The 22,926-nt window shown below is 42.9% G+C and overlaps 1 protein-coding gene across 2 annotated transcripts in view; it reads left to right on the top strand.

The window, feature by feature from the left end:
* arhgap21b (Rho GTPase activating protein 21b) overlaps nt 1-22,926 on the top strand; it is a 41,752-nt gene that overhangs the window by 8,625 nt on the left and 10,201 nt on the right. For both annotated transcript variants that reach the window (XM_071534007.1, XM_071534006.1), the window contains exons 3-12: nt 612-797; nt 965-986; nt 9,756-9,848; nt 10,468-10,546; nt 10,633-10,687; nt 15,820-17,401; nt 20,882-21,028; nt 22,064-22,166; nt 22,296-22,341; nt 22,754-22,879. In XM_071534007.1, coding sequence (XP_071390108.1) covers nt 612-797; nt 965-986; nt 9,756-9,848; nt 10,468-10,546; nt 10,633-10,687; nt 15,820-17,401; nt 20,882-21,028; nt 22,064-22,166; nt 22,296-22,341; nt 22,754-22,879 — 2,439 coding nt within the window. The remainder of the gene's footprint in view (nt 1-611; nt 798-964; nt 987-9,755; nt 9,849-10,467; nt 10,547-10,632; nt 10,688-15,819; nt 17,402-20,881; nt 21,029-22,063; nt 22,167-22,295; nt 22,342-22,753; nt 22,880-22,926) is intronic.

Below are 22,926 nucleotides of genomic sequence, written 5' to 3'. Positions count from 1 at the left end.
GAAGTACAAGACTATTTGAACAGAGACTTTACTGAAAGTGGTACTGGAACCAGGAATATGAGATGGGGAGAATGAGTAATCGGGGGATGTTGCTGCACACACGATACCACAAAGGTGTGAGGCTATAAATAGCCAGTAAACAGAGGGGTGGGTGTCAAAAGCCCAGAGGCCTGCCATGCTCTACTCTCAAACTGTGGAAATGGGACACCATGGCTTGACTGTTAACACTGGAGCCATTAATGTTTTTTAAGAACCCATTCTCTTCTAGAGCAGGCCCAACATTTATGAATGGCTCAGTGTTAATGTCGCTCCACTGAATAATATTTTGTTGAAACATGCAAATTAGAGATTGAGTAAGGGTTTTTACATATGGTGTAATTTTTGGATCATTGTTTTTGGATTCAGGCCCAGTAGCTTTCCAACTTTTCGTAATAGTTTGCGCTTTCAGTTTCAACATTTCATAGCTACATTCTTCAGCAGATATGTATTGGATCACTTTCTGAGTGTAAAAGTAAGAATACAGCACTAAACATTTGGTCATTGCTCATGTTTATATTATTATTATTTTTAATTCTCCCTCTACCACTCTCTGTCTCTCTCTCCATCTGTAGAATGACTCTCCAGACTGGGACGACATGGCTGATTCTCCCACAGGGTTGTACCCGGGAGAGGAGGAGTCCTTCTCATGGCCGGGACCTAAAACTGTGCTTTTGCGCCGCACCTCCCAAGGCTTTGGCTTCACCTTGCGCCACTTCATTGTGTACCCACCGGAGTCGACCGTGCACTTCCCCTTCCCGGTAATTTTTATGATCATTATCACATGAGGAAACATTTCAGGAACAGAAACTCTTTCATTATTTTCATTCACCTAAATATTGTTCAGTCAACAAAAGCATGATACCCAAGTGTTAAATTCCATGATCCTGGGCAACAAAGTCACTTGAGCATCTCTGTCTTTTTACAGGAGGAAGATCATGGCCGCAGAGGTAAGCAAAATAACTCAGCTGTGCCTCTTCATGCCTGCCCTTCAGCACTGCTGAGTCAGTGCAGTGCCTCTGACTTATAATGACTCTTAATCCATCCGCTCTTTGGTTCTTTTTACTTCCTTACGCGGGGGGAACAATGTACCTCCTGTGTGTCGATGACCTTTGTGGAGGCATGAAAGGTTTGGTCAGTGCCACCTGTTTCTGTCCTGCACTGACCTACCTCTTCATATTGTTTCACTTTGTTTTGTTGCTGCTTTTCTCCATGACCATAGAAAGGTTGTCAGAAAGAGATGGTTTCAGTTTTTACTGGGTTGTGTGTGTGTGTGTGTGTGTGTGTGTGTGTGTGTGTGTGTGTTTGAGCCTCTCCCCCCATGTTAGTCCCGATATACACAGTTATGTTTTTCTCTCGTTGTAAGGCACAGAACCTCACATCAACCTTGTGCCATAAGTTTGCAGTTTAATGTTTTTGTTTATCCACTTGAATACCTTGTAAAACATGACTTAAAGACTTGTCCCAAATCATTAGGGTCCACATTACAATTTGGCATACGTCTCATCCACCAAGCAACACTTATTTCAATTAAATTTTGTTTATGTTGCCTGTTCTTGAGCTGGCTATACACATACTACTGTGGTACTGTGGTTGAACAAGTGATTTTCCTGTAGCGTGTAGAGTCGAAAATATCAAGTTTGGAATTAAGTAAAGGTATGGAAATATGAAACTTTGATCAAGATATCAAATTACACTCGTAGGGACACCACCTTCATAGATGAAGGAAAAACAGAGCTTTACTTGGGTATACTAATGAGTCATCAGTCTGAAGATCATGAGATCTTTTCAGTTCTGGGATTACTTTTCTCTGCAGAGAAGGAAATACAGAACAACCAACTTTATAGTGAATGAATATATTTATTAACTACCTACTAGACAAACAAACAAACCATGTAATACATGAAACGGGTGAAATGTGTGACAAATGGACAGATGATAAACCGGAATAAAACACTAAAATATAGGTTGAATGATGAAATGAGAATGAAATACAATAAAATGAGAATTAAATGAAAATAAAATGAGAAGGAAAGGAATATTGGAATGAAAATGAAAAGAGAATTAGGGATAATTATAGGCAACAGTAAATAGTGTTATCTCAATTTAGATCAATAAACCGAAGAAACGAGGTGGGTCGCTCTAAGGGATCAATCCGACTATACTAACTTTCTTGATTGGATTAAGTGATAATTTTAGTAAAGCTTTTGCATCAACTCTCAGCAGAAAGACATGGGAAATGTTTCAGCCTACTTGCCGGGTCCATCAGGAGGTTTTGACCGTGTAGAAGCTGGTTTCCCGAAGATCAGGGAGTCTGGTAAGATCAGCAATAGTCGGGTCGCCTGGCAACGGCAAACGATGGATTTGGAACAGGTCTTTTGCAAAAGACGCTCTTTCAGGTGGATGTCCTTGCGACTGGCTTTCCGCTGTCGACCGGACTCCAGGCAGGATGGAGCAGGAGGCTTTGGCAGGCTGGTCGGTGGTCAGCTGAGAGAGTTGACTGGAGCTTCAGGCTTCTCTAACTTTTACTAATTAACGGATTAACAACTCCTTCTTAAAATAACTTTGTAACAGTCTTTGCGGTTCTGGTGATGATATCTATTAAAAAGTGAGGCTCAACTTCATAGTATGAACGGCTTGTAAAAAGGCAGGATCACATTAGTGACAAAGAGTAGCTACATGGCAGCGAGATCTGAGTCTTGCTTGCTGGTCTTGGAGTTGGTGTCGGCGTTCGTGGCCTCCGGCATAGAGCTCAGGGCGTGAAGCACTTAGTTCTCTAAGTTTGGATCGGCATCGTAGCTTCTGGCATCAAGCTCAGGGCATTAAGCGCACAAGGTGACAAAGAACACAGAGTTTTATCGTTTTTCCAAATTCCAAGGTGGGGTTTTGCAGTGTAGAAAGATACTTTGAGCCGTTTTGGAGATTGCGCCTACATTTCTTTGTTCTGGAGACAGGCAACGCCCGTGATAAGACAGAGAGACACATGAGGATATCTCTCTCAACTACTTTAGTAACTAGCCTATGTAATGATAAAGTTTTAGAATAAGGAGTTTGGATTTTTCATACTCAACCAATTACTGTTGTCAATCGGTGAACATTATGAAACCTGTAAACAAACACTTTTGCATAAAACCATTACATGAAACATGATTAGACAATACAACTTTCACTGTTCAAACTTTGCTGTGAACTGAGTTGTTTTATTTATATATATATATATATATATATATATATATATATATATATATATATAGAATAGCCTAGATACATACTTTATAATAATGGAACATAATTATCGATGTGGGGGCCAAGAATGGGTAAATATAGTCTGACCTTAGGTAGCAGTGTGGTCCCAGGGGAATAACTGGGTCCAACTATAGGGAGGATAATTAAAACACTTAAGCATATATGATTAACCAATTCAGTATATAATTCACACTATTCTATAAACTCATTGGAGACATTAGGAAATACAAAGTAGAGAAGAGGACTAAACCAAGAATGAAAAGAATTTATGGATTTACGACTTTTATGGCTCTAGAAAGAAAGGTGGGGGTTTCCTACAGAACTAAAAAGAGAAGGGAGAAAGCAATTCCTGATCCTTTTGGTAACATGATACAAAATGTATTTAATTATCTAATGTGACTAATTGTCCAACATCAATAGAACTCAGTCTTCTGGTCCAGATAAAAAAGAAATCTTATTTTAATTTGTGTGAGTCTGTGTGTGTGAGGGAGATCCTGGGGCCCGTATCACAAAGCAAGTTCAACAAAGTCAGGGTATCTTTGAGTTAGCCGGCTTCACTAAACCTAACATTGGTGATCCTGGATAACCGGTCTCACGTAGCTGGTTATCAACTGGCTCTGTCAACCCAGGATTTACCTATCCATGAGCGCGTTCACATGAAAGAGGCGGGGTTTGTAACAAATAGCCAATCACATGCAACATGGACAGATCCAGATCAGACAATTCGGATAAGATGAAACTATTGATCCCTGTGGGGAAATTAGATTGTTGTGCAGCAAAAGTAATATGATTCAGTGGGGTAAAGCGCAAAACTATAAAAATAAGTAATAGCCTAAAAATAGGCGAAAATAATAGAATAGGCTAATCAAACAAAAGCCATAGACAATAGACCTGATTATAGGATGATATAAGCCCTAATATTTCCTGCTGACATTTTCAACACATGGGTATTGAAAAGAAAGTTGTTTCTGTTTTCAGTTTTTTATTGTGATTCCCATTTGTATATTTGTCCATATCGGGATCCTGTAGGAATGGTGACTCCTTGTTTCCAGAGCGCTGATTGGTCAGAAGGCGGGCCTTTCATACGTTTTGATCCGATACCCTGAACTGAACCTGCTCCGGAGCAGGTTAGCCGTGCAACATAAGTTAACATGGTGATCTACCCTGGTTAAAAGTAACCCTAACCCAAAGTTAGCTCATGATACGGGCCTCTGGTCTGCAGTCTGATGTGGCTTGTAGATAAAACTTGTACATTTCAGAAGAGTTGTCTGATTGGTGACACTTAAGTAACTTTAAAGGTGAAGGGTAATTTTTGTTCCTGGGAAAGAATGTTACTCAGAATGTTGTTAAAGGCGAAATGTGTGTCAAAATACCATTTTAAATTAAATATCGTCGTGCTGCAGAGATGTCCTGGCCTACACATCGTATTCTACAGACTTAAGAAAACATCTTTGTTTGGTACAGATCCCTGCAAAAATCACACCATAATCATTTTAATACGTTTTTCAATGAAAATGAGAATAATGATGTAAAAATGATCATTCCTTCTAATATTGCAAACGTATCGCAGTTGCAATATATATATATATCAGTCAAAATAATCTCAATTAGATATTTTTTCAAAATCGTTTAGCCCTAGTAGCTACTAGCTCTGTGCTCCGTGACAACCCTAGTACCCTGCATGTCTGTTTGAATTAAGAAATGTTATCTTACTGTATCACAGTTATTTCAAGCCTTCACTCTTGGGGAATCTGTAAAATGCTGTATAATTGATTACAGTTCGGTGAACCGTTTTTATCACGGAGAGCCAGCCAGTGGATCGAAAACGGCACTGTGGCGTAAAGCACTGTGGAAATTGTAGTCCTTTACCGAGCTAAGGCTGTTATGTACATAGTCTTGTAACTATGTTTTTCCTTGTTTTTCTCAAATTTTAAGATGCAAATCCAATTTAGTCACTACAATTACTCGTTTGAATGAGTGGGACTTATTGAACCCAGCTATTTTGAAATCTGGGTACTGTAAATGAATGACCAAAAAGCTTCCAGAACCCTAATGACGTTGGGATACCACATGACTAACCAGCTCTATTCCTTATTCGTCGTCTTCTTATTCCACCAAAAGCACAGGTGGAGGCAGTAGTGAGCAGTGTATGTCTTTTTTTTTTTTTTAAAAGCTGACATTTTATTGAAACGAGCACTGTTGGCCGTATTGGAAGTATGCTGAACTGAAGACGTGGGAACTACCGGTCCCAAGTCATGTTCCACAAGATATGTATGTTTGCCAATCGGTAAGACAACATTAAACAAATTTTGTTAGTTTGATGTGAAATTCTTTCCCATGCAAGGAAAGATTGGGCACATATTGTGGCGATCCCCAGGTAAGACAGCTGTTGCAGTCATTATCTACTGATGGATGTTTCATTTAGATTTCTCGGATAGGAATTCTCTTTAAGTGGGTTAGCCCTGCTACAGCCTGCCCCGTCCTAATGTGAACACAGTGAGGCGATCTCCCTGTGGCTTGTTTGTGGGCTTAACTGTTTGTTTGGTCTGAGCTGCCTTTTGTTGACTGTAGGGGGGATGCTGTCACTGGAACTCTTCCAGCTGGATGCAAGTAATTCTCCCAGACATTTATTTTCCTGGGAGAGGAAAACTGTTGTACAGGAAAGAGGCAGTGCAACTGAACTCGCTCTGTACATGTTGGGGAAGTAAATAATTTGTGTGAACAAATAATCTTTTTGTTTTTACTACGGAAGGGGGAACTCCGTAAGTCATTGATCTTGGAAGACTTAGAGGCACACGTGGTAGATGTAATAATTGACTCTTTCAAGATGTGGGGGTGTGTGTGTCTGTGTCTCCACAGTCCACTGGTCCTTCCCAAATTTTGTTTCTCGTTTTAATATTTTGTTTATAGTTTGTTCCCAGATTCTGGATTTGACATTATTAAATGTCTTTACACTCAGTGCTGTCTGTAATCCCGATATTCTTGTCCTAGTCAAAATACCTATGCTACAGTGATCATTGTGCACACTGCCATTGCGTGACTAATAGTGATTTAAATTATTTTTGGTTAATCTAAACCTAGGTCAAAACATGGACATGCATAACTATGATTAGAGGCATCATTAGTCTTTACCCCGAAGGTGACGGTTGATGAAGGTGCTGTTGATGACCTGGTCTCGGAGTCGGACAGTTATGAAAGTACACTCTGAAGTATTTTGGAATAATATATGTGCAGATGATTGTTGCCCAGATTTCAATGGTTTGTGCTATCGTAGATTACTGAAGTGTATGACATGTGAAACGGATTATGTGAGCTATTGTGGAGGGTGGAGTGGAGACACCACCCCTCCATGTGAAAGCAGAACGTAAGTAGTCACATGCTTATCTGCACATACTCGCTGACATGTGCTTGAATTCGCTTACAGGCCTATACTGACGGTAATTGTTGCTCTCATCCCATTACAAACCCCTGTGGATTTTCTGATGTGCACATACAGTTCCATTTTTAAACTCACATTCTGTGATTCTGTCTGTTATTTCTGCAACAAAAGGGAAATGCTGGGCACCAAGTACAGAGCTTGCATTTGGTCGTTGACTAAACTAAAACTTCATGTAATAGTACAGAAGAGTCTGTTCCCATTATAGCAGTCATGATTTATGGTTCACCCAAAAACTAAAACGCTGCAGAAGACAATAAGACATCGACTTTTTGGCCTGGAGCTGCACCGCCTGGGCCTGAGTAAGGCAGGGAATATTAAAGAATCCTGATGGTTGCATAATGCTGGACAGAGGGACTTGTTGGCAGCAAGCCAAGCAAGAGTTGAGGAAAAAAACAACCTGAGATGGTCCCAGTCCAAACTGGCCTGGCCTGGTCACAGCGCAGCACTGCCATAAATTATCTTATTGCATTAGAGTCTGCAGCTTCCTAAGACAAAGCTCTTTTATCACAACTCTTGGGTGAAGTGTGGATGCACTTGTGATTTAGTTTGCTGTTGTCACCTCTTCACTTTTTCCCTTTTCATCCTTAAAGGCTCACATTTACCACGTACCTGAATCACAGCTATCATTTGATATAGTCTTTGGCGTAAGCGTTCATTGTGTGCATGAGTTGTTGGTCCATTTTTATAAGTTTGCTGACATGAGCGACTCCCTCAACAACATGGATGGAAGGGAGTCTCTTTGTTTATCATGTGGGGGTTGTGGTGGTTTTCACACCTAGCCAATATTTTATGAAGGCTTTGTACTGTGTTGGCTGATGTAACTTGAAGATTAGATTTAGTTTTCACCCACAAATCATTCTGTGATGATTTCGGTGAAGTAGTCTGCAAGAGGTTTTCAGTGAATGAGCATAAACATGAGCCAGTGTAGATGTAGACGTCAGACATCTTTCCCATCTTTCTTTCTCCCTCTAGTGGCTGCTACAAAGGCAGGACAGTAAAAACAGTGCAAATGAACCCTACCTTTGTTTAAGCTACACCGTTATCCTCAGACCTCTCTTACTGTTCAGAAATTGGCTACTTTTTCATTAATTTGGACAGGAGTTTCCCTGGCTTTTAAAAAGGGTTAGGTGCCAGCAACAATAGTGGGGTGGGTTGTACATGAGAATGTGAGGACTCAAGACAGAACAACCTGTCGAGCAGCACTCCCGGCAAACTGGAGGTACATAAAGCTCTACAGTGAAGTAGGTGACAAAATTTTGAACACAGTCAATCGTCATGATGGCAAAAACTAGGAAAATAAGGTTGCCAATAGCCACAATTATCCTTAAATACGTGGGAAGAATACAAAACATTTTTCTACAAAAGCTGGTAGACAAAAACATAAAGTGAGTTAAATAGGCAGGGGGTCAGCTAAAAGTTCACAGTACATTTAAATGTTGATGGTGCCTCATGCAATATCAATTCATGAAACAACAGCTGCATTGTGGCGATGCAGTTCAACAATGTGCCACCAGAGGGAGCATGGCACAATGCTGTGGTTGTATGAGACTCCTGTTGCAGTATTACATAATGTCAATCCCCAGGATGTGATTGTGCGTGTGTAATGCCATGTGTGTAAGAAAGGAAAAATGGATGTGTGTGTGCGGTCACATGTGTGTGTGTGCACATGAATATTGCTTACGTTTATTTAGCTCTATAGAGGATTGTTGCAAACGTTTATAGATAATTGCTGCAAGAGATCCATTGACCAATGAGTAATATTCAGCCACCTGTTACCCGTGTCCCTTTCCCAATCCCTCAAACACAAAATGCTCAAAAATAGCTGGGAACTCGGGGGGGGTCTGTCACAGGTCCACAGGTCCACAGGTCAGGTTTCTCATTAATTCACCCTCTCCTGCTCATTTGCCTGTTCACACCAGTTTTTACCAGTACTAATAAATTCAAGCCTTTTTCCTATCTTGCCTATTCCTGTAGTTGTTTCTAATTCACTGTAATTTGTACACAATCATGCACTAACCTACCAGGACGTTAACTACTGGGAAAGGATTTTATCCTTACTCTTGCATTGTGCCCCCAAAGCTTTTTTCTCTTTCTCAGTTTATAAGGAAAGAGTGGGAGTTGTGCAGCTGAGCACACTGACACTCTACCTTCACTTGGTCTTTCTCTTTCTCACACACACGCGTGCACACTCTCACTCTCTCTCACCCCCTCTCTCTTTCTTTCTTTATTTTCTTCCTTTTTCTGCAGCCATGCAGCTGCTAGGAGACAGGAGCAGCATGAGCAAACAGGTTTTCCTCTCTTCAGTTGCATTCATCCACTTCCCTAAATCCACACAATCTCCCCCTATTGGGATTTTTTTCCTGGCCAATTAACTATCATTTACATTCAAAACTGTTGTAATGTGGGCAGGCATCGGCCAAAACACAGTCTGTTCTGCTGTCAAGATGTTGATTCACATGCCTCCAAACCTTGTGACAAACCTCCCAGTTTCTCTGTCTCACTTTCATACACACTCTCCCCCCCCTAAACGTCATGAAACAATTTACTGCCCAGTCTGGTAGCCATTAATAGGCTTTGTTGTTGTTGTTTGCCTTCCAGGTTCAACCTCGGTGAGAGTGAGGTGTTTTTAAATGAACCTATGTAGCTGTTTGTATCGGAATAGGAAATTGACTTCTTGCTTGGGGTCTTTATTTGCTTGCCTTGCTGTTGCTTCTGTTAAGAAATCCCCCAAAACCCAGAGAAATTCTTAGGTCTACTTATTAGGCACACCTGGACTAAGAAAAGGAAACCTCTAGAAACTTAAAAACATGTCTAAAATTATACTGGTTGCTGCTGGTGACCGGGGTATTTTATAAATATTCAAGGGCCCTTTGCCCTGAGCACCCTTTTTCCCCCAAAAAGGCCCCTTCTCAATGGCAGGATGAAGCAAACTCATGAACATTCCATTTTAACTATCTGCTTTTACATGTGTTTGCACTGTATACTGTAGGCTATGTATAATGTATACTGACTGCTATCTTTTTTTTTTTATTAGGGAGACAGCGGAATAGGCTAGAGCCAATGGACACCATCTTTGTGAAGCAAGTGAAGGAAGGTGGCCCTGCCCATGGAGCTGGACTCTGCACAGGTAATGATCTTCATCAATCTCCAACCGAAGTTTACTGGAGCACAGCGGTCAAGTCATGTGTGCACTGGGAAGTCATGAATTTGCAGCATCCTAACTATGACCCTCTAAATGGTGTCATACAGAGGAAAAAAAACGTCCTGTAAGCTATTATGTTGATGTTTTAGGCATTTTCCGTTTGCATTATTCAGAGCGACTTACAGCAAGTATGATAGTAGAATAAACTTCACTTCCTCAGTCAATGTTACAAGCAAAAAATAGTTCAAGAGTGCAAGTTTTACTGCTGATGCCCTGACAATATTCCTGCTGTGAAACAAAACATTAGCAAACATTGTAGTTGTAGTGTTCTTTTTCGTTCTCCTGTGTTTGGTAGTGATTTTAGTGATTTTAATGCGTTGGTGGATACAGAGAGCCCCCAGGCACAGCTACTGTAAACCCTGGTCAGGTGACTGATCCTATTTGCTCTCCTCCTTTTCACCCTCTGGCTGCTGAAGGCATGCTTCCTCTTTATACAATCAGCACTGGGTTCCACTCTGTAGAGAGACATAAACAGCTTACAAACCTTCATGACTTCTCTCTGTTACTGATGCCCTTGCTGCTCCTGTTTTTTTACTGCCCACAGGTGACCGAATAGTGAAGGTGAACGGAGCAAGTATCATCGGGAAAACCTATTCTGATGTTATAGCCTTGATCCAAGATAGGTGAGAGTTTATGTGAAATCTTTTAAATGATTCTTGGTCTTTTGGTGCATTCTGTCTGTTTTTAAATACTTTTTGTTCCCTTACAGTGACGCCTTGCTTGAACTCTGTGTGATGCCAAAAGATGAGGATATACTGCAGCTGGTGAGTTTCTTTTTGTAATCCTGTCGTCTGATTGGCGCTCATTCATACTTTGCCCCCCTCCTGTTCCTTTGTGTATCAAGAGAAGCTCTGTGTTTCTCCAGTTCCACAATGATTGCCACCATGTATGTGATTGGATGTCAGAGAGCTGCTCTACTTTAAGGTGTGCTTGTTGGGACAGCAGGCAGTTCTCCCATCCCATCAGAGTTCTCTATCTGGGCCTCCTAACCAGGCCAGAACAACTTGTCCTCCATAGTTGCTGCTGACACTAGTGCAGAAATGGCCTCATTGGAGGGGTTGAGCAGGGCCTCGCTGAAATACATCATACAAAGTTGTTGGCGTGCATAGATATACACAACCTCCTCCACACAGATGAACTGTTTTGGCTTCCCAAAGGAGCAGAGGGAAGAGTCTGTATTTTGTTAATGAGGACAAATGTCCCTTCGAACTTAGGCCTACATTAAGCAGCTGAGTCCTAGAAAAGGTTTAAATTCTGCTTCATAACCCTGGTTGCCCCCCCCCCCCCACTTGCCCACTATGTACTTATGCAATATGGATCATTGCCCGACATGCTTAATTGCATGTGACAGCCTCACAGGTTTGTTACCTGAGGCAGTCAACCACTATTAGAAGAGCCAACAGGATCTGAAGGGCGTCAAATTATATTGGCTGTAACACTGAATGGAGAATAGAGGTTACGACTCAGACTAAATGGCATTAGTTTTCTGCAATCACACACTCATTCTTTTCAGTGAGATGATAAATCAGTCAACAAGGGATCAGCCTATGGCAACGGCCTGAAATAGACCTCTTTGAAGCAAAGATTTTTCCAAAATAAAGATAGTTCCCCTCAGCCTAATTTCCTTGTAATCAATGTTTCTCATCAGCTGAGTGTGTAGCCAGGCGTTATTTCCATTATAACTGAGGTGGCCGTGATAAAGTTGTCAGCCAATCCAATTCCCTGTGATAGATCAGAATAGAGAGGTTAAGAGAAGTCATGAAGGCAGTGACACTGAAAATCTATGTCAGTTATAAATAGTCAGAGCTCAAACCTTGCTAGGACTGAACTCTGAGAGGTTTATCGTGTGCTTGCTTAAATTTTGAATTAGCTGAGAGACATGCACATGGAAGATTGAAGACATGAGCCTAAATCACATGGGCTATCTTATGTATCAGGAAATGACAACTGATATTTTATTTTTAAATAAAATATAATTTTAGGTGCAAGCTACTCTCATTAACTGAAAAGTGAGTCTCAATAAAATGGGCTGGGTTCCCAAGTAGGGACGTGCAAAAGTCAGTTTTCAGTACATTAGATATTTGAATCACTCTGATCACTTCAGCTCTCTACGGTACTGATCAGTTGCATATCTTTAGCAATCATGTTGGAAATGAGGGCAGAGATTTTTCCGAGGAGCAGACACAAATGTTGTCTTGCTAGTTTGGCTAGTCTATCTTCATGATCTGTAGAAATAGCTGGTTGCTTTTTGAGACTGTTCAGGTTTGGTGTGGTGGAGCCATGGTACGACAACTCTGTCCCAAATAGTTTACACTGAACAAGATCGCCCTGTACTTTCTTGAAGTTTGCTCTCACTAGGATTTTGTGTGGCTTTGATAATGACATAATTGTTTTCAAAAGCAACAATGGCCAAATTATAAAAGATGATGTTTATCCCTGGGAGTTAATTTTTGAATATTTGTTTTTTATGACCCATCCCTAATCCAAATAGGCTACATAGATAAGCTTTGTTTTTCTTCATCTTAACCTCGCTCCCCACTGAATTCCTGTACGAATTCCTCTACAGATTGTCCCCGCAGACGAGGTGTTTAGATGTATACCTCCCAAAACTATTTTAAAGTGCAGAGATGAAACCTCTATTACCTGTGTGCACTTCAGATCTCATCATTAAGTTTTTATGCATGCTGCTGGCAGCTGTTGGCAGCTAGTAAGCATTCTGCAGGTTCAGGGCAAAGTGAAGGTGCACTCATCTGTTCCATATCCATAACAAATCACACTGAGTGCGCTGTCAGTGTGCTGAGGAATCCTTTCCCAAGAGCTTTTCGTTATCCGACAGCCTATTTATAATGAGTAATATTATGAAAGACCTGGGCTATTTGCTTTGCCAGAAATTTTCCCTTGTGGACCCTTTAGGGCCTTACTGAATCCTCATAACTGACTTGATAGATAATTGAGTTAATCATTTGGGAGCATGTTATGCATGCAGTTTGTTTGAATGATACTTGCTCAGAATGGCAAATCAATATGTCATGTAATTATAACCAATATCCTTCCCCCTCAAGCACCATTCCCCAGAATAAATTAGCCAGGAGTCATTTATCTAAGAAATTTAAAATTTGATGTCAGTGCGCTACTAAACTGCATTTCATAGATGTAACATTGTATCCTGAGTAAATTAATTTTAGACTTGTAATATTAGAGAAAATCAAAACCTGTACACATCCACTTATCCCTCTGCCTCCTTTTACCTTCCCTCCCTTTTCTCCTCTGATATCCAATTGGCTGTCACTGCCCCCCACCCGCTCCCCCCTCCCCTGTTAGTTCTTCCCTCTCTTTTTTTGCCTCTCCTCCCTCCTTCCCATTTCCAAAGTCGACTGTGTTACACATGTGTTGCGCTAGCTGCCACTGGCCTCTGCTAGGAGAGCATCAGTAATGGGCCAGCCGCCACAAAAACGGTGTAACTATTGATGTAGGCAGGCAGACAGACGAGGGCTGTCCATAAGAACAGGAGGATTATCAGAGATGCTAACAGGATGACATTATATTGTAGGAGGCGGAGGCGGCACACACTGACTGCCTAGAGACAGGCAGCAGTTGCTTAGCAAAGAGACGGAGAGTGAACACTTCAGGAGGAGAAATGGGGGGAGCCTGTAAGCCAGGGAAGCAGAGGAAATACTGAGCAAGGAAAAGGGAGAGAGGGAATAGCATGAACGATGAGATGAAACCAATAGATGAAGTCAGCTGACTGCCCTGTGTTTTGAACAGGTTGATGCTAACGGAGAGGGAGAGAGGAGGAAGGAGTGGGAGGGGGAGCTGTACCATCTGAGCTGAATGTATAATCAGCAGCTGCTGCTTCTGTCATGTGAGCAATAGCAGAGGGAGAGAGAGAGAGACAGAGACTGGAGGCACCTTGTTCAGTGAGCGTAATATTCTGGCTGCAGATGGAGAGAACCATGGAGACTTAACAGCAGTATGAGAGGCAGGCTTATGCTCCTGCCACCTCACCCAGGACTGACTGGCACAAGCAGGTGGTACCGCTAACGTGGCAACCCCTACCACATCTCTCCGCTTCTCCTTCGCCATCCTTCTGTACTGCTGCTGCAGCTCCGGTATATTTTTAGCATGCCGAGCCCAGGCACCGCTGTGCCTGTTTCACTTTCTCTCCTCTTTCAATCTGTTCTCTTTTTTACAATGTGTGTGTTTTGCTCTGCTGGCCTTTTCCCTCTCTTCTGCCCTTTTTCCCCTGGTGTCTTGACGCTCTCGTTTTCACATGCTGTAACGGCAGCCTTTTTCTCTGGAAACCTCTAATCTGGTAAGCAAGCGGCAGGCTTGGTAGCCACTTCATCTTGACATGTTGTGCTTGCTGTCTCATTTTGCATCTGTCATGCATGTTGCCATTGTCTTTTTATAGGATGTAGTCTTCTGGTTTTACATCAGGGCTTTGCTAACTAGTGGTGTCAAACCAGTGTTGATTCTTTAATCCAGCTCTGTGCCAAGGATTCTAATATGTAGCCTGTGGCGATGGCTGATGCACTGTGCCCGCAGTACCTGTTTGATTAGGCACTAGAGCTGGCATCCAGCTGGCATCTCAGTGGAGCCTCGCCCCTTTTTCATCCTTCATGCCAGATGTCATTAGTCTGATAAAGGCCAGTGACCTCTGAACTCTTCAGTACACTCATGCTTACAAAGGGAGGGACAGAGGCTGGCACTGATTGCTGTGGCACACACAGCTTTATATAAGATTGTAATTTGACACCAGGTAGCACGGTCAAAGTCCACTTACCTTGACTTGTCTCTTTTTATGTTGCCTGTAAGGTGCAAGCAAAGCAGTATGTTGAGCCTTACCAGCCCATAGTTTTGATACTGTAAGAATCTCTATTTTATATTTATTTAAAGGGTGTATAGTACTATCTGTAGTAAAATAGTATAGACTGCTAAACCTTGGAGGATAATCACGGAGGTTAAATATAGCACATTCGCTATGAGGGATGGGCGACCTCCTGTCTGTCTGTCAGTCTGTCAATCTAAGGTGGGTAAACAGAGACATTGGCTACCTGTCCACATTTATATCCAGTCAGTCATGCATTTATTTTATGACAACCTGTGTGTGTTCAGCATGTCAAATGTTAGCCAAGACATGGGCTACATCGTCTTGCAACCATGTTATCGTAATGTTTGTGTGGTAATTGTCTCAAATGTTAGCCAGTTGATTGCATTATTTAACCTATGTATTGACGGTTACCTGATCTTGGCTGATATAGTCAAAGGCCAAGTATTTGGTCCAGTAAATGTCCAGGAATTAACACTGTGTCATATTTGTTTTTCCTGTGGTGTTTGTAGTAGTGGTAGGTGTGCAGTTGTCTGTTCTGTCCATAAAGGAATGTTTTCTCTTAATATTGAAAATCACAGTTTTGAGATAACAGCAAAATGTTTTTTTGTTCTTTTTTTAAAATTTGTTTTATTTTGGATATCATTGATATTGATTATTGATTGATATTGATTCAGTATAATTTTGGACAAACACCCCTGTATCATTTAAAAACCTTGTTTGAAGTGCCTTCATGCAACTCTGACAGAGGAAAATTTTCTCCTTCAGTTGATATAGTACGCAGTCTTCTGTCATGGTGCACAGTGTTCTGTCATGGCACAGTGAACATTCCCATGAGAACGCTAAATAAGGAGCAGATGAACACCACTGACACTCCTGAACTGCTAACGCCTCCACTCACTCATACTGAAACATGCACTGCCCACACACATGCACACAGTAGCATTTGTAATCTCAGGCTTGACTTCCCTGCAAGCATCTAGTAGTGCACTGTTGAATATAACACACACTTGCAAATGCAGCTTGTACTATGCCTAATGTAGCACTGCTTTCTCGCTCTGTCCCTAGGCCTACTCCCAGGATGCCTACCTCCGTGGTCACAGCTCCTACAGTGGAAACGCCTGTCACATTCCTAATCCACCCCCTGTATGCTACCCCAGAGTAGACTGTAAGCCTGCGGGCATGGCCCAGGCGACAGACACTTCCTCCCCAGCAGGGCAGGTCTGCCGGGGGCCAGCGGCACCTCCTGACCTCGGGTACCGCAAGGAGATCACTGTGCCCCCATCCCCGCATCCCCAGTCATACCCGAAAAGCCAGACGGCAGTGTGTATGCGCAACGACAGTGTGAGGACTGTGGTGGTTCCCCCTGATACAGCCCATATGGGGCGCATGGGTCCAGCGCATAGAATAGATTACATGGACCCTGTCTTTGTCAGGGGGAGGCCCGGGTCAGTAGCCCAATATCCTGTCCCACGGAAGGCTGATGTCTACCCCGCTGGTCCAGGGATGGTACCTTATGGAGCTCCGACACCTCACTACCCAGGCAACCATCAAAACATTGACTGGCGTACCTACCAAACCTATAGGGAGTACATTGACAACAAAGGAATCCATTCCCATGGTAGCCGGACTATCCAGGAGAGGCTGGACAGCCTGCGAGCTTCCAGTCAGAACGCCTTCAGCACCACTCACCACATTCCCCGGGGAGGCTGGGGCTCTAAGGGGATCCGACGCAGGAGCACCTCCCACGACCGCTCCTACCATGGACCTCCACCCCACTTTCAGGTCGCCCCACGCAGCGCATCACAGGACCGCATGAGCGGGTCAGAGAGGATGGGCCATGCCAGGAACTGCCCCCCTCGCAGCGTGTCTCAAGAGGGCTTTACGCACAAAGCCCGGGCACGCTCCACAGACTATGTTGACCCTGCAGAGCTGGTACGACCCACAGACAGGAGAGGAGGGTACGGGAGGGCAGACCAAGGTACTAGGCCCAGCAGACAGTCTATCCCTAGACAGGCCATTCTCTACAGGCCTTCTGCTGCATACGGCAGCAGCATGAGGGGGGTACCTAACCCTGCTCTCTACACTAAAGGACTAGAGTCTCTCCAGTCCCGCTCCTCACCCCTGCTCTCAGACAGACCCTCTCATTTGGGGAAGAGCATGAGTGCTGAACCTTCCCTTGCTGACCAAAGAGCTGTAGTCAAAGGTAACCATGCAGGCCACACTACCCAACAAGGCCAGAACAGAGGGTGGGCTGAAACCATGCAGCTTGCTGAGGCAGGCAGAGAGGTAGCATTGGTTGGGCACAGGTCCTCTTCCTGCTCCGCCCCCCAACAGAGACCCCAGAGGCCTGGTATCCTCAAACCCCCCCAGCTAGAACCTCAGAGCCAGGTGAATGGACGGAGCCCGACAGAGGCCGGGGTAATTCTGAGGGAGAAGCCTCCCTCTGGGAAGAACCCCAGCCCCCTGCGGCATCCCTCCTACATCCTGGCTGTGAACGACGACGGACCAGATTCCACGGCGGATGTGGCAGCATGCTGGCTTCCCAATGATGCACGTCGGGAGATGCACATGCGCCGCCTTGGGGAACAACGTCAGACCTCCTGCTCCAGCAACCTGGATGAGTCTCTGGACTCCATTCCATTCATTGGTAAGAGAATAGTCAGTAGTAAGCCCTGCCGTCCTGGGTTGTCATGACAACCGCAGCAGGCAGTACTAACATGAGGCAGACTGGCAGAGCTGATAGCCAGTTAACAGGCCTCCACTGTAGATGGCGATAGAAATCGGTTCAGACCAGATGGGGAAGGGAAAATTGCTAACCGTAGAGCCTATAGATTAACAGACCACTCTGGTTTATATTTTTCATCTGAAATTCATCTTGATTTAGCATGTGTTATGAGTATATATACAATGCTGGGTGGATGTTTACAAGTAAATCAATCTTCCTGGGTAGATGTTATTAATTAGCTTTGGTGGTAATCAGAGAAGGTTTCTTGGATGTTGGTTTTATCTGGGGTGGAGTGAGGGATAGCTTAAACCGCTTGGAATGGAATATGATGCCATCTCTCCTTTACACATTTATTTTCTTGGTTCTGTTTTCAGCATGCACTGGCCAGTAGTCCCATAATGCATCTACTGGAGATTAAATAGAACTGTTTAGCCGTGCACACATTGACATTTTGCAATGTTGTGAAAACTTTTTTAGATCCCAAAAATAGTCTAATCCATATGTTTTGACAGATTACAAAAAATATACTTTTAGCCCCTTTGGACCAGGTTTTTGTAGTGGCACAAAAAACAGTGGTAACTCTGGTGGGTTTGAATTATATAGCCAAGACTTTAGTACATTTAGTACATCAATTTAGTACATCAATTCAGTAGTGAGGAAATATTCATAATTAATAGCAACTCTCACCTTGTGAGTTTGTTTGTGTGCCTTGTTGAGAAGAAGGCACACAAAGTAGTTCCATTGCCAAAGGCAACACTGAACAATCAGATAAGGGGCTTACTTTGGTTTTGGCACCTTTTGAATTTGTAGTCATTGAGAAGTTTCAAAAACATTGTATTTGCATTTTCAAAATGACCACTTATATACCACTTATATATACAAGTGAAATATACAAGTGTGTATGAAGCCTTGGTGTCAGGTCCTTCACAGTCAGAGTGTAAATTGATTAAATATTTATTGTTGCTGTGTGTACTATTTATTTTGGGTACCACAGAATGTTCAGTAATGATTTTGTTAGAATGTGACAGTCATTCACTCACTGTCATGGTTTCAGTTGTATAGTTTTGTTTATTAGGCTAAGTGGTTCTTCTTTGTGATTAAGTCGGATTACTAGTGAAATGGTCAGTCTCTGAGGCTAATTGTGAGATAATTTAGACATATTTGCTTATAAATGGATAGGCTGAAGTCAACATTTTGTTTAAGATTCAAAGCTCAGTAAAGTGGCCTATCTCTGATGGCTGATCTACTTACTCTTTTTGGAAGGACATAAAGGAACATTTTGTACTCTGCAGGTAGACTGTATGGAGGAACTAGGTCACAGGCAGCGACAGCACTGGAGAGTTTTAGTTTGGCCCATGGGAGAGAAGTTAGTTTCAGAGTTAAATTTGGGTCTGTTTTGAAGTAGCTGCAACCCTCCTTCATGTTGTGGGGTGTAACATGCCAGCTACCTAATCTATGCTGCACACTAGATTTCACTTGAAATTTGTTTCTCGTTCACACATATCAAAGGGAAATATTCAGAGACCTGCTTGCCTTTATTAAATGTTTAGACCTGTATATTTATATATTTACTGTATAGGATGTGGTTCCACATGTTACCAATTCACCAGCCTTTTTTTGTTGGCCAGTGGTTTGTTTTAGTAGGAGGCCTGTGCCGGTCATGAGGCTGGATGTATGTATTCAGTTTTGGGCCAGTGCGGGTGTGTGCAAACTTGTGGATGATGTAAGCTGAAGCCTGTCAGAATTCATCTGATCAATTGTTAAACATTTTGAAGTTCTGCTTAATGCAGTTTTTTATACTAGACATTTGGCCCTCTCTCTAAACAGTGCTCAATTCCAAGGACTTGATTTCTGGGAATACGTGACAGTTTCCAGTTAAAGTGATCTCCTGTCACAGTAAATTTAAAAGCCCCTACACTTCCCATGTCCTGGTGTGTCAGGTGGCCTTACCAATGCCTGTCGTGGTCCATGCAACTTTGGTTGGTGAGGAGGCCTGGCAGGCCAGGTGCAGACAAAGCCGGCAGTGACAGTGATGATGCGGCAACACCACCATTCTGGGCTCGGTGCCCAGGCCCAGGAGAACAGAGCCCTGATTGACCGGGCTTCTGGGCCCCCATCAATGACCCGTTTGAAAGGCCACTGGTCTTGGCCCTCGTCATGTGAGGTCAGCCTGCGTTCCCATGGCCCGAATGGCAGTGCAGAATGGTCAGTGTTTTTTAGCCGAGACTACAGACAGGTCGCATTCTTTTCTCTTCAGATGGTGATAGCTGGTACTTTCAAACTATTTTGCCGTGTAGCTGGAATATGGCCTTTGCTTGCCATATGGAATTAACTTCAAAGAGCTCAGAAGATCTGACCTCATGGCTACACCATCTCATTTCAAATACTCTGCGAGATTGTTAAATCGATGTTCAGTGGACGTATTTTGTATTGTGTATTTGTCAGAACCTCTTTCAGAAACTTTATGTGAGAGTAGGTACATCCTTTGGAGTAATATCAGAAGTTGTACAGACAGAGCGAGAATGGACATGCCTGGTGTAGTTGCACCTGGGACAAGAGAGTGAGCCTGTCTTGGCCTCTTCACTATGCTTCTGGTGGGCAGGTTGGGCCTGGGGCAGAACCCCTTGGTCTGGCTAGACCAGGTTGCCTGGTGTAAGGCCTGTCAGGAGTGTGAACGTCGGTACCTGCAGCTGGAGGAACCTGGTATGTTCCATTCCTTTGATGTGTTTATGCCTCATATGCAGTGCACCGTTTACATTTGGTGTTTTGTGCCATTTGGCCGTTGTTATAGTCAATGTGCTTTGATGTGTGCAACTTAAACTAGAAGGGATTTAGTGATCGTCTGGTACTTTGGAGAGTAAATAAAGATGAAATACTTTGAAGTTGTTACTGTTGAATGATGATGGGTGGAATCTGAATAGGGTAGCCTAGTAGGCCTTCACTGGGAAACACTCACACCCTTTTTCCTTTGCCCCGTTTGAAAGTTGGGCACAGGCTGGAACTAGGGCACTTGCCTTTAAATTTAGCTCCAAAAGCCCCTCGGCTGCAGAGAGCAGCTTTATACTCTGAGCGGTTTCAGGCTTGGAGTGCCAAGAGTGGGCGGTACTCAAGAGTTAAGAACTTCCTCCTCTCTCAAAAACATGTCAAAAGATGATCCATTCTCTTTGTCAACTGTGAAGAGCCATAGAAGGACTGTTTTCTTTTTTTTCCTAAATGCTACAGCTGACAGTAACCCAAGTTGTTGATATGCAAATAAAGTTGTAACAAAATTCAATAAGTTCTAGCACAGCAGGCCTAGTATTTTCATTGTTGTAATCAGATGTAGAATATGGTGATATGTCGATAATGTGACAGAAGCTGCATCTTTCTGTGCACAAACTAAATGTGTTGTTGTGATTGCAGATGAGCCAGCCAGCCCCAGCGTTGACCGCGAGGCCACTCCTATTCCAGCCTCCGCTGTGATATCTGTTGCTCCCTCCATAACTACAGTTCCTCCAAGTCCAGCCTCCCCATGCCCTCCCATTCGTCGTCAGCTGTCACATGACCAAGGTAAGAGGCACTGTTGGGTGATGGGGTGTCTCATCCCAGTGTGGTGCAGAAACGGTCCAGTGGAGCCTTGCTTATCAGGAATCCCTTCGGAAAGGAAACCATACAAACAAGTGAAATATTTGGTTGACTGAAACACAATCGCAAACTTATCTCAAATTATCAAATGTGCATGCATAGACTGATTTATATTGAAATGGCTTAAATTGCATTTACCAATAAAGAAACAAAAATTTTTTACAAAATATGCAGTCTTGTTTGGTAGACCAGGTAGTTCCAAAGTCTGTAGTCACTGATACTTGTCATTCCTGTGTTGATTGACCCAAAATGTGGCCTAGGAACCTATACTGGTTCTTGAGGGTCTCCGAGAGTCCTTCAGCAAAGTAGGGAATATTATAATTTCACTATGGTTTCATTTGAAGATAGGACAGTTAGGGAATGTCCTAGGAATGACTGTTCTGAGGCTTCACTTTCCACACTGCTATCTCCCCAGCTGCTGAATGCTGTTCAGTTCTTTACCAAACCAGATCCAACAGCAAAATCTTCTCAGATTAATATCTTATCAAATAGGGTTCTGTCACCCAATGTGCGTGCACGATTTTCACTTTTATTTTAAATTTGTACTCACGGAAATGAAACGCTAGAAAACAAAAATAAATGTAATGACATTCTAATTTTAAAAATTAACTAATAACAGATTACAAAACTTGAAGAACCATACTAAACGTTAAGTAAGTAGTTACCACAAAAAAATTAACGTCAGAGGACGTATATTGACCTGTTTTCCTTTTTTAAATACTAGCATTAAGGGACTCCCACCTCCACATGCTCAATTAGTGCAGCTGAATCACCGCACAAAAGTGCATGGTGTCATTACTGAAATATCCCATTTTCGCTGGTCTACTTAATACTTGTTAAGCCCAGAGTTGAAGACCCAAGCCACCTCTGGGAGCGCCATCCCTGACCCTCATTATCCGTCCATGTCTTGCATTATGATTTATAAACCTTTCATACTGTGTCTGTTTTTCACTCTTTAAGAGTCACTCAGAAATGCTTTGCTGGAGTCTGAGAACGCCACCAAAGCAGAGCGGTCAAAATCCTACGACGAGGGTCTGGACAACTACCAGGAGGAGGGGAGAGGGTGAGTGCATGCCAAGATCAGTTCATTGCCCTCATTTGTATTCATCAGGTCATGGATCTGTCTGACCTCATCTCTCGTCTTAATATCTGCCCTTTTCTTCCCCCACCCCTTCTTCCTTCTTGTCATCAGGCGGTCTTCCAGTAAGCACATGCCTGGTCTGAGGGGCCTCAGAAAGGTGAGTAACTACAAAGTGTTCATGCTGGATTTGCTGTTATTGAACACAGAGGAAACACTTTTTCTTTGTTTAGATTTACATTTTTAAGGAACTAGACCGCATGAAATGAGCCACAGTCCTATTTTGTGACAACATAGAACTTACCACTTAATGCAGTTAGATGCTTTGAAACACCCAACATGTGTTTTTTTTAATCCTGTTGACATGGCGTGTTTCCATGTGTTTCTTGGCTCTGTTTGATTTCACAACCCATAATGAACTGACCTGTTCACATGATTTTGCGGTGTTAGGCAGACAGGCTTTGATGCTCCCTTAGTATAAGTTCAGTGGCTTCCTTAGGATGCGTTTTTACTCTTATGAACATATAGCTTATCCTGTTGTCATTAATTGTTTCATGTATTCACATTTGCAGGCTCTGGACGGACATAGATCTTCTGACGATTCTGGATCTAGAAGGGATTCCTCTTCAGATATCTTCGCTGATTCTTCCAAAGAAGGCTGGCTCACCTTTCGACAGCTTAGCACGGATAAAAATAAGGTATGCCCATACACCCATGCTTTCACTTAACGGTCATAAATATCACT

Source organism: Centroberyx affinis, unplaced genomic scaffold (assembly GCF_046629955.1).
Source record: "Centroberyx affinis isolate AG114_WGS23_722 - 3 ecotype Tasmania unplaced genomic scaffold, CSIRO-AGI_Caff_v1 ptg002475l_1, whole genome shotgun sequence".
Classification (NCBI taxonomy): domain Eukaryota; kingdom Metazoa; phylum Chordata; class Actinopteri; order Beryciformes; family Berycidae; genus Centroberyx; species Centroberyx affinis.
The sequence above is the reverse complement of the archived record's forward strand: the minus strand, read 5'-3'. Positions and strand labels throughout refer to the sequence as shown.